This window comes from Halichoeres trimaculatus, unplaced genomic scaffold (assembly GCF_033239565.1).
Source record: "Halichoeres trimaculatus isolate MK-OKI-2021-1 unplaced genomic scaffold, fHalTri1.1 fHalTri1_scaffold_8, whole genome shotgun sequence".
In the NCBI taxonomy this organism is placed as follows: Eukaryota; Metazoa; Chordata; class Actinopteri; order Labriformes; family Labridae; genus Halichoeres; species Halichoeres trimaculatus.
Window position 1 is genome coordinate 29,626,169 of NW_027437186.1, and position 12,909 is coordinate 29,639,077.

A 12,909-nucleotide genomic window follows, 5' to 3' on the forward strand; every position below is an offset into this window, starting at 1 on the left:
AAATACAAGAAAGATATTTGAATAAAAAAATAACACAGTAGCACAAATAATCGTGTCAAAAAAGGAACTCAGCTAAAGTTACATGAATGCTTGTGCTTGACTCATTTTTATAAAGTATGAGTTCTTTTTCACACCTAACCCCAGACGTTTGTCACCCCTGACCCTGTCCACATGGTTTTCTACTTTATATACAATGGGGAAAATTCATCTCACAGGGAACATTTCTCTACATAAATCTTTTAGAGCAGACTTAATCAGAACTGGTCTTCCCACATGTCCATAATAGGGGACGGAGGATTGATAAGAGTCATGTCTAATGTAACTCAGGAAGCTGATTCTCAGCGTTCCAGCACAGACTGTTTGCCCATGTCACTCAGGTCATCTCAGGACAAAAACACATTTGGATAAATACCAACTTTAAATCAATGACTGTGACGACAGACTCTGGAAGTTGAGGCTTAATTGATGTCGACTTAATGTTCCATTGATTTAAAAAAAGCTAGGATGTAAGGCCTGTGTTGTCCCTGATTTATGGGCCAAGGTAATAGACTGACTGATTGAACTTGTCACAAGACGGAGATAAAATACTGCTAAGGACCATTCTTGGACCCTTGTAATTTCAGAGCCCTGAGGGTAGGCAAAAGGTCATTCTGCACTGTACCTACACACCAGAGCAGAATATGTCTCATAGTCACTTATGTAAGAAGATTTAGTGGAACATTACCATACTGCTGAGACATACCAAGGAGTCAGATCCTAAATATAATACATCTTTTTTCCAAATCTTGTTTCTAATTATATTTTTTGCTGTCTGGCTTTAAAAATAACTGATGTCATTACTCTGAAAAAACGCATCATCAGTTACAGTACAGGGGGCACAGAGGCCGTAAAGCATCGCTAAAATGACACTTTTAGACATATTTTTTCATATCAAAGAGCTTCTGTCTTATTAATATTTATAACTGTGTCATTATAATTCTGAAAGCTGTGTCGCTGAATATGAGGAATTGTCATAAGCAGCCACATCAGGCTCTGCCATCTTCATTTGGATCAAACTAAAACAAATAAACATAAAGCAGAGCTATAAAAAAAAATCTCTGCATTTGAAAATGGAGGTTAACAAGGTGAGACTGCCCTGACAGCTGCTGCATGTTGGGACTTGAACCTCTGGCTAACCTCTCACTCATCAACTTGATATGAGCAGCTTAAGTAATTTCATTTCCGCTCCACGCGGCGGCAAAAGATAACAGCTTCCTCACCTGTGCTGTGGCGATCACTGAGAGGAAAGTCAACCAAATCATGGCTTAACGGCTGTAAGCCTCCCTCCACCAGCAGTGTCCTCTCTAGATTCTCATCAGCTCTCATATCGAAGAGCTTAAATACTGCGGAGCTCAGCATTGCATGAACAGCAAGGGGGGGGAATGAATCCCTGAAGACAACCATCAGGATTCTTCTTCATGGCTCCTGATCTGAACTTCATGTATGTTTTACATCTACATTAAGATATGACTCAATCACAGATAGTGTCAGCCAGTCGTTTGCTAATATGCTAGCTGAATTGAATAAAAATGCACATTTCATACAAAAAGAACACTGCTGAGGTTACTTAATACGATCACCACAGCTCAGTTAAAGAAGCTCTGATCCTTTCCTGGCAGAGCAAAATCAATTATTTATTTGATGCTTCTGAACTAAACCCAATGTCTTTTTAACACCAAAATAAGGTAAGATAAAGAATGAAAAAGAAATGACAGAAAACCTAATCTAGGTATCTTTTTGTTAACATGCAGAACATGGAAGTGAAAGGGCAGCCCTACTATCTGAAATTTTCAATCATAGAGTCATGGGTTACAGAATGACTTACTATCTAAATCATGAGCTCCTTTCACATCTGACCTCCTGGCATTTTCAGATAATTCATACCCTGAGCCCTGATACGTAAGGACTTGCTTCATACATGCACCTCACAGTAGGGGATTATTTATGCTTCATGTGCTCTCACAACTTAAACACTGATTTAGCTGAGGTGGAGCAGCTAGGTGGTGCATGAAGTAAGAGGAAACTGCATTATAATATATGGCTGAAAGAAGTAAAAGAAAAAATCAGAACCAGAGTTGAGAATGTGATACTGACACCTGGAGCGAGTAGTAGAGCTGCAAAATGCTGCACAACATGAAAGATATATTTACTTTGCTGGGTTGATAGCAGAGTGTTTCTGACATTTGCTGGCTATGAGTTTTTATCTGTGAGCTGGCAGGGACCAATCTGAATAAAGATAGGGGAAAATTTCTGCCATTTCTGAGTTCGCTCATGCAGCTCACCTTGACATTTTTGGGAAAATTTAAGAATGTGTGAATGGAGCTACAGCAGGCAGTTAACAGAAAATGCTGATAATAGGATAGAAAAGTGGTGGTATATGAACAAAAGATGTGCAAGCCGCTTTCAAAATCAAAATAAAGACTGAAAAATCTTTTGTAGATCTTTGCATGTTTGGACATCAGTCCAGATATTTTCCATCAGTAAATCAAAAAATAAGTTGTATTATCAAATGATGATGCGCTAATTTGTTCTACACTCTTATGTCAAAGGATTAGGGTCACAGAGTGGCAAAAAAGGGTTTAAAATCAAAATCATTTTGTTGTGAACTACACGTTGTTGTAATATTAGAATAAAGGTGTAATTTTGTGAGAAAGAAGGCTTAACTATAGGCTAAGTCTGAGCTATATGACTGCTGAAACATCATATACCAGGATCGAAAATCTTCGGCCAGCCTACTGCTCTAAAACAAGGGTCATGGATCATTTTGTGAAGTCAAGTTTAACACCTAAAGCTAAAGAGCATCTAGAGATCAGAAGTGACACAAGCTTTTTCTTAGCTTCCAGTCTTCACAACAAGACTCAGTTTGTTGTAAAGAAGATTCAGATGCCTGAAACTTGGGACAACATGACGCTGATAAGCAAAAAGTATATCAATACTTTAAATATAGTTTCTATCAAAGTATAATTACCTTAGTTTTAGATTTCTTCCAAATAGCAGACAGGCAAACAACAGCCTTTGCTGTTGTTATGCAAGTTATGACTTTGTTCTCCTAATATCATACCTGTGTCCTCATAATAAAACTACTTTTATCACAAAATTCTATATTGTTATTCTTGTAACATCATGACTTTTAAAGTTGAAGCATAGACAGCTATTATGATGGCCCGTTGTTACGGGCTGTTCAGTCTCCCTCCCGGAGTGAAAGCTTGGTCCGTAAAAGTAAGTCAAACTCATTCCCAGTCAGGGTTGGACTCCACCAGGGCTGCCCTTTGTCACCGATTCTGTTGATTACTCTCATGGACAGGATTTCTAGGCACAGTCAAGTGGTAAAGAGAGTCAGGTTCGGGGGTCTCAGGATCTCAGGATCTCTGCTTTTTGCAAATGATGGGGTCTTATCGGCCTCATCGAACACTGGCCTTCAGCTTGCACTGGGGCGGTTTGCAGCCGAGTGTGAAGCAGCCAGGATGAAGATCAGCACCTCTAAGTCTGGGGCCATGGTTCTCAGTCAGGACAGGGTTGACTGCCCACTCCAGGTCAGGAGAGAGTCTTAACCCCAGTGGAGGAGTTCAAGTATCTCGGGTTCTTGTTCACGAGTGAAGGAAAAATGGAGCAAGAGATTGACAGTCAGATCGGTCGACGGTGTCAGCAGATGCTGTACCGGTTCGTTGTGGGTTGTGGTGAAGAGAGAGTCGAGCCAGAAGGCAAGACTCTCAATTTACTGGTCAATCTACGTTCCAACCCTCACCTATGGCCAAGAGTTGTGGGTAGTGACCAAAAGTACAAGACCACGAATACAAAGCAGCTGAAATGAGCTTTCTCCCCAGGGTGTCTGGGCTCAGCCTTAGAGATAGGGTTTGAAGCTTGGACATCCGGGAGAGGCTTGGAGTAGACCTGCTGCTCCTCCGCATTGAAAGGAGCCAGATGAGGTGGTTTGGGCATCTGGTGAGGATGTCTCCTGGACACCTCCCTGGGGAGGGGTTTCAGGCACATCTAGCTGGGAGGACACCATGGGGTAGACCCAGTACATGGTGGAGAGATTTTATCTCTTGACCAGCCTTGGAATGCCTTGGTATCCCCCAGAGGAGCTGGTGGAAGTGGCCAGGGACAGGGGCCACTGGTCTTCGCTGATGGCAGTGCTGCCCCCTCAACCCGCACCGGGAGAAGAAGCAGAAAATGAGATGAGATGACAACAACAATCAATCTGGTGGGTATGGCAAGTCCCCACGGTGTGGTGGCCACATCATCATTTAAAAATATTAAAGGGGATAAACCACTTCTTCAAATTGTTGTTGTGAGAGCAAGGAAAGACGGCGTTAGCTGGACTTATTATGCTTAACAGCCAAAACTAATTGCAAGAAAAAAAAAAAAAAAGAGGAGTACTTTATTCCACCAAAGATTTTCATCTAAAGCTACTTTAATATTTGTTTTGTCTTGAAAGCTTTTGGGATTTTTTTTTTTGGTTTACTTGCATTCTTTAGACTCCTGCTGTTTGCATCTCACACCCTTTGTTTTGTATTAATTGTCCTCCTATGATACTTAAGAATGCTTCATTAATCATCATTTATCATTATCTAATTATCCGTCCCATAGTACATGTATTACAACAGAATTTGACTGCAATTGGTAAAAACACATGTGATTAAACAATATGATATGCTACATTAAAAATATTGAAACAAAAAAATAAAAATAAATGAAAATTTAAGCATAACATCTATCCCATGACATCACAACTTTATTCTGAAATTCTAAATGTATATATATATATATATATATGGTTCAGCCTTCTATGAAGGCTTAAGAGATACACACACTGCCAGCTACCGCAGTAAGGAAAAAAAAATTGCTTCCATAAATAGACTGACTAAATATCAATTGCTTCACAAACAATTGAATATGTTTCACCAAACTTTTTCTGTAATTCAGTTTTCAGTTAAAGCTTGTCGTAAGTAATTTAAAAAAATCACTAACCAAGAAAAGCTCAAAGAAACACATCAACATTAGAAAATTCAACTTGACTCACATCTTTGATACTTCTAGATACTTTCAATGAAGTTTACACACCAAAAATGAGAATGCTATTGCAGATTTGACTTTCTGTTGGCTTTAACAAGAGTAAGCGTGCTTTTCTTGCATATAATGTAAACTATATTTAAACTACTCCCACCATGTTTACATTCAGACAGTTGTGGTGTATCTCAAAGGTTGTGGAGGAGTCTTTGGGTTTAAAGGAGCCCCATCTGAGTCTATTTCAAGCATCACCAAGGGCACTGCATGCGTTTAAATGCTGACCTAGTTAGATAAACTTGAGAGTTTCTGGGTCCTCTCACTTACTTTGATTATGAGCTTAAATGTTGGAGTAGAGGGATGTTTCAGTGTGTAGGATCTAACATTTGTTTTTCTTTACCACTTCCTTGTGTGTATATTTGAAGCTGTGGATCAGGGTCGGATCAGGTGCAGCAGCCAAGACTCCATTATTTTTGGCCCACAGTGATTTTCAGAGTGTCGCCCTGAATTGGTTCAAGCTCGTCTGTGTTCAATAGGTCCGTTTTACAGCTCTGTGAACAGTTTCAAAGGTAGACAGACCTCATCTGTCAAGGAGTAACAATCTGCCCAGTGCTCCCAATTCCTCCTCTCACATAGATGACTGAATCCAACACCAATAATGTACAACACACACTGCGTTCTGTGTCTGTCATTTGTGTGTTAGAGGATATATCACAGAATAGTGCCGGGTCTTATCCCTCTTTGAAACTATTCACTCAAATAGAAATAGAAAGTTCACTTTGTGCAACACTTGAACAAGATTTTTTTTTCCAACACAGCTGCACAAACTGTGACAATCTCTCAATCAAATCTAATATATCATTTCCTGCTATGTTGCAAAGGCTCTGAAATCACATTTGGAGTGCCGGCTCAGCGGGTGGGCTCCTCTCTTTGAAACCTGCTGTAAAAATGTTTGCAGGCAAGGACAAGGGAAGGATAGCTTTGTAATCCGTCATAAAGAAACGCTGCACCATCCACAGCACTAATTGATCAGTGTAACGACCTATCAACTCAGAAAATTTAGTGTCACTTGCACACTCAATGTTAATGGAAGTAATAGCAAAGTGATTGGAGCTGTGGCTTGACTGAGAAACATTCATTGGAGTTGATCCTCGGCCAAATTTCTTAACAATTTCTTTCTGAGGTAACAGGTGTTCTCCAAGGTAGTAAAGTGATTGTCCATCAAAATGATTCTCTTTCCAGAAGCCATCAGTCTATTCTTCAACAGCATATCACTATCATTCATAGTCATACTGACTCAGAGTTCACTGTATGCCAGGAAGTTAGTTATCACTGGAGCAGTTCAAGAAAGACAAACTGATCTGAATTCCAGCTTGGTTGAAACTTTTTGTACATTGAAGTCCAATCACTCTCAAACAATAAGTATATAAACAATGAGCAGGAGCATGATCTGCAGCTTATAAAGTACTTATCAACTGATCAATGGCCAGCAGCTCTTACTGATATGCTCAACAGTAAAAGTAATGAATGTTCAATTTGATAACTACTTTTTCACTTCATTACTGTTGTCAAACCTCATGCCATCATTACAGACTTATAAAATTAAACCCCACCAGACCATCAGTTGTCTCATGGTACCAGGTGATAAGTGGTCAGTGTTCTGCAGTGTTATATGCTGCCTAAACAGCAAACTCTACTTCTAACCAAGGGAAACGTTGTCCATTAGAGAGTGACATGGGGAAAATATGTCAGGATTTTTCATAGCAGGATCAGGACCTAGATTTCATTAGGACTGTTTTTCATATTCAGACTATATTGACATGCAAACAATTTTTTTTGCCACAAATGTTTCTGATTTCTTCTATCATGTGCACCATTTTTTGTCTTTTCTGCACTATGTCCTAAATCTAATATGGTATTGTGTCCTTTGTGTTTTTCTGAACTCACATTTTCACATCATGATAAATACATTGATATAAAGACATCAACCGTAAGTGTTAAGTTTCTGCAGAATGTGCAGAGCTTAAGCTGTATAAAAACACCGTATGCACATGCATATTTACAATCCAAATGTAATTCAGTGAGATGTTACTAGATGCACTACATATAATGCAATAATTACTACATTGTTAGATAAAACCTGGGACAAAATGTACATGGACAGTGTGCAAACAATTTGGCAGGAGTTTTTGTGCATTGGACAAGTGTTAAATCCTTGAAAACTTGCATCGAGATTAACAGCAGTGTGAAGTTTTCTTAAATCTCCTGGTTGAAGGATGGGTTAACTTTGGACTTCATAAAACACAGCAGACCTACACCATCAGATGACATGGCACACTTAAAACCTTTTGGATTCCTCTCCTCTCTTCGTCCATTCTCTCAGACCTCAGTTTCTAAATAAAATGCACCTTTTACTTTCATCTGCAAGGGAACCTTGGAGTCTATTTTTTCTTTCCCCAGGTCAGAGGCTTTTGACATATGTCTAGCTCCTATTTAATTTTTCACTATTGCATACAAACCATTTTGTTATAGTCTTAATAATTATTTGTTTATGCTCATTTTTTGCACCAACAGACCAAGACAAATTCCTTGTAATATAAATACTACTTAGCAATAAATCTAATTCTGTTTTTATTCTGTTCCGATTCTGAAGCTCTTTCTTGAAAATGTCATGCAGGTTGGCTCTTAATGCTCTGACTCTAGCCTCAGTCGACTCTTTGCAAAGCTCTCCAGAGCTCTTGACAATCCTCTCAAGGCCTCATTCATCATAGTTTCTTGTGCATCTTTTGATACCACAACCTTGGCTATGATACAGAACTATGTGAAGAGCTGCCCTTTGAAAGAATGGCTTTCTGTTTAACATGAGTCCGGTTCTGCTCGAAGTCTCTGCCTGTTAAAGAATGTTTGTCCTTAACACTGCAACTTTCAAAGAGCTGCAAGTTTTTACTCTTTACAAGCGATTCAGGAATTATTTTTGTCTTATCTTAGAAAAAAGAAATTTGTCTTGACTTTTTAGATGAATGTGGCTCATTTGGGCCTAACAAGACTTTTTTTTTTTTACTGAAAAAAAAAAGAAATTAACACTTGCTTGGATTTCAGTTTTTTCAGTGAAGATGGACCTGTAGGGTCTCACCTCACAGCTGACGGAGGATATGAGTGAAAAACAAAGTGTAAACACTACGCTGCATGATCCAACACGCCTGCTCTGTACCTGCAAATTGTTCAGCCATCAGTGTCGGGCTGAGTGTTGGCGTCAACACGATGGGTGGAAAGCCTTGAGTGATGTTCTTGAGTACAGTCGCCAAGGGAACCTCTTCCGTTACAGGAGGCAGGCAGTTGACCTTGTTGATGCCATCGACACAGGAAAACGCTTCAGGACATGGACTCGCCAAGCAGTCGTCATAGTTGTGCTCGCAGTTCCTCCCCTGGGATCGTCAAATAAACAGCCTTTAGATATGAGGAGTAATTCTGATGCGAGAAGATAAACAGGACTTTACAGTCTCGGTTTGAGAAATAAAGTTCACATTAGGAAGGGAGGAAGGATTATGCAATGGAATTAGTAATGGCTCCAAACCAAGGGGTAGAAAAAAACAAGACATCCCCATGGAGAGAAAGACGCCAAAAAGCAAAGCAGACAAATCCATTATGATAATACCAAAAAATAAATATTCTGACTATTTATTTAGGCCACAGAAAAGAAAAAGGTGTAGTGCCAGGTATACAAAAAAGATGTCCACTGTTAACACAATAAAGCTAGAGACAATCAGGTGTTTAGGAGGATAGAGGTCAAAAAGACAGAGAGAGAGATGACAGAGATGGGGAATAAGGTTAGGAGCCTCACCACAAATCCAGGACGACAGAAACAGGTGTAGCCGTTGCCCGGATCATTCTGAATGCAGATCCCCTGGTTGCAGGGCTGAGGAAGGCACTCATTAATGTCATCCTCACAGTGAAGGCCTGTCCAACCTGCCAGGAACAAAAGCCCACAGAGTGCCGTGGTGAGCCCCGGCTCTCCCACTTCCACCCTCTGAAGTGAATATCAATCAGATTCTCCTACATTGATTTGCTTCTTTTTGGGTTCACACACATACAAAGACAAGAAAAGGCTTTCACTAAAGAGTAAGATGCCACATACATTTTAATGAGCTGTGGCTGTATCCTCGTTTTCAGTACTGTATGACTACAAATTTGTCCCTGGAGAACAAGTGGTCGGCTTTTGAATGAAGCTGTGCAGGCATCGTAGCAACCTTTACTCACCCTAACGTGGCCTCTTTCAATCTAATGTGGGTATTAACGTGGTTTACATATGGTAAACTGTGCTCTAACACATCTAGGGCACAGTAAATGTATGTAGTACGCATGCAGTGTGCTGGCTTGCTTATAAAAATGTCTTCCTATCAAGTCTCTATCTCAGAAATATTCCCTATGAGTCACAGAGGTGTTCTCAAACAAGTCTGACAAAAGAAAAACAAAGTGCTTCGGCCGCCTCGTTCCAGAGCAAAGCGAGAGACTCACAGGATGTCTAAGTGACTCACCTGACCTGCAGTGGCAGACGTAGCTATTAATAAGATCTTGGCAAATGGCTCCGTTGTGGCAGGGCGCTGAGCAACATTCGTTAACATCCACTTCACAGAAGTCCCCCATGAAACCTGGTGGACAGCTAAGAAAACAGATCATACTTAAGAACTGTGAGGCTGTCTCTCAGTGTGACACAAAGCACCTCAGAGAAGAACAAGTTGTTAATGTTTATCAGGAAGAACTATAACTTTTCGCACTAAATTCTGGCTTCTCATGTCATTATATGACACTCCCTATGGAGGGTTGTTAAGGTCTAAATCACATGCACTTTTCAGACCACATAAATATCAGGAGTATAATATCTTATATCTTATCGATGAGGGTAGAAGCTCATGCTCAGCATATCGGATGCTGCCCATAAAAAAAAACTAAAATGAAATTAAAAAATAAGAGAGTAAAATAAATGTAACCTTTTGATATAGCTGCCTTGTGTATCAAACAGACATAATATTCTTGTGTAAACACTGAGAACAGTTTTCTTTCAATTAGTTTGTCATTTTTTGACCTTTGCAGAAATACTTCACTTGTTTAATCTCTCTGGGGGCCTACACTGTTTAGTGTCTAATCTGTAAAATAATAAACTCCTGTGCTCATCCATGGGTGCTGACTGAATGTTTAATATAAACTGTGACTTTTTATGTTGTTGTTGTTGTATTTCTTCAGCAGACATTTAGGGAAGCCAGACTTTTTTGGGCCTGGACACTGACTAAAGCAGAGTGACATGAGATCATACACACATACACAAGAGAATATGATTCTAATTTCCAATCGAATCTATAAGATTAGATCTACTATTCCGAGATATTACTAGTTACTACTGTTTTCAGCCCCTAAACAACAAATTTTGTAGTCTGACAAACAGACCCACCATCAACTTTTTCAGCAGTGTGAGTTCCAGTGGCTCTTCTATACAGGCCAGGCTTTAAGCCCCCAATAAAAAAAACAAACAAATAAATAAATAAATAATAAAGAGAAATTAATCAATTCAAGAGCATATTATACCACAATGCCATACAAACAATAAAAATAAAGCATTTCATAAGCCCAAAAAAGGACTATAATGGCAATAAAACAAACATACACAATAAAACATTATATTACAACTATATTTTTGCAGATTACTTGAAGATAATTATCAATCTTTTTTGTTTATTTTTTTTTTATTTATTTTATTTTATTTTATTTTTTTAGCTGCATTAATCTTAGCCTTTTAATCGTTTGACCTGCATGACTGAAATGTAATTTCTTCTTGGAGATCAATTAAGTATTTCTGATTCTGTTGTTAACATTACCATCTTCCTCTTCTTAACAATTGAAGAGTATATAGATGAGAGCAAGTGTTGCATTTGCCAATCTTGCAAAAAAAAGAAATCCCACACAGTGTTTTTAAATGACCCCAGTGAAGATCTGCCCAGTTAGCAGACAGCGTTGCCAAAGCTTTTCTCTTAAACTAAAGGTCCTGCTTGTTTGTCATTATTTGGATTGTAGCCCCATAGAGAGAAAACTCATAATCACCCATTAAACCTCTTTTTATTAAGCTTGCTCCAGCATCATTAAGTGTGCCAGTCAAAAACAAGAACACCAGGGTTAAAAACTCAGGAAAGGTTTCCAGATCACAAACTTAAAATCAGAGACCTCACTCCCTAATTGGCCTCATTTAGAAGAGAAGATAAAATAGAATAAATCAATGCAGCCGAGCATTTCATCCTCGGGGAAATCAAATTTTAAAGCTGGACCTTGAGCCAACACAGGTGCTGCTGGATTCTGCAGGTGTCCTTTTCGCCAGCTTTACATTTTATGGAGGAGCAGTCATTTTCCAGATGGACAATGAGAGTGATCATGCAGCACAGCTACCTGGGGCTCAGGAAGAGCAAGGTCTGCTGGCTTGCATGGATGTCCTATACAGACTCATCAGACCTTCACACACACTGAACGTCTGAAGGGGAATATCTGACATCAGGGAAAGTGGCACAAATACTCACAAATACTAAATATACTACGCAAATGTTTATTCTCCTTGAGGCTGAAATGTTTTAAACTCAGATCTGTGAGTTCATCTAGTCCTGCGTCACCACAGCATCAGAAAATGTGTGAAGGGTCTCATGCATAACACCTCTCGCCTGACCACCGTAACAGAGAAAATGGAACAGATGCTGGATTGAATGTGTGCCACTTCACACATAACATGCAGATAAAACAACACTCTGTTTTCCATGTATTATGGATGTGGGCTGGCCAAGAAGCCCATTGCATGACTGATTTTACATTTTAGGCCATTTGTCAGAGTGCTGGCCTCACCAAACTCTCCATTCAAGTGGAAAAATGTGTGAATGTACAAACACGCCTGCCTCAGATGGGATATTCATGATTAAGTCTGTGATATAAATAAAAAGAGAAGCTGATCTACACTGAGTCAGGAAACAAGATGTTTCAAATACACTTATAAAAGCACACTGCATATAATCCAAACAGTCATACACTGGATCTATGGTATGACACAGGCACTTGTATGTCAAACATCTTCAGTGACTGAAATAAACTAAAAATAGCCTTTACATATAGCCAACCCTAGCTTGCACAGTCGTGAAGTAGGCTTAAGTGTACAAATGGAGGATCCAGGACTGCAAGATCCACTCATAATGCGGCAGCTTGTTTTTTTTTTTTTTTTGGTATTCAAATGTATTTTTAATAACAGGATAATATTTTAAGCTTTTACTACACAAAACCGTTTTTTTCAGGATCTTTTTCACAGGTTCTCACCACTGGCAAATATGTAGAATTTACTCTAAATGAAAGAAAGGCTTCAAAAACTGACAAACACTTCTCTAAAATACAATAAAAGGAAGTCACAACGAAACAAAAATTAAAGTAATTACAGTTTCAAAACCTGGACATTTATAACCTTGGACTTTAACATTGGATACAGTGCTTAAAAAATGAATTTAATACTTCTGGTTGTGGCTTTCAAAACTGTTTTTTAAATTAATTTTTAGCTGTTATGTCTTTATGGTTACAGTTGAGTACAACAGTGCCAAGAAAGACAGAGAATGAAGAAGCAGATTTTGTCTTATCTCTAACTGTGAGCTTTGAGGGAATTTCACCTGATAATACAAATAAAGTGGACCCATGATTACACACCTACGAGCAGAATGGTGCCATTCAGTCACGAGACTGATGATTCTGAACTGGAGGGAGCAAAAGCCAGCGTGTTACTTCAAAAAGTCTTGGCTGGTTGATTACTGAGACCTTCTTTTCTTTGGCAAAGCAGTAATTAAGTCAGTTTTC

General features: G+C 39.1%; 1 protein-coding gene across 1 annotated transcript in view; it reads right to left on the reverse strand.

Annotated features, from left to right (window-relative positions):
- Positions 1 to 12,909, reverse strand: part of eys (eyes shut homolog) — a 265,468-nt gene that overhangs the window by 103,859 nt on the left and 148,700 nt on the right. The window contains exons 32-34 of the mRNA XM_074676533.1: positions 9,582 to 9,706; positions 8,888 to 9,012; positions 8,258 to 8,471 (exon numbers count right to left, since the gene is read on the reverse strand). Of these exons, the coding sequence (XP_074532634.1) occupies positions 8,258 to 8,471; positions 8,888 to 9,012; positions 9,582 to 9,706 (464 nt within the window). The remainder of the gene's footprint in view (positions 1 to 8,257; positions 8,472 to 8,887; positions 9,013 to 9,581; positions 9,707 to 12,909) is intronic.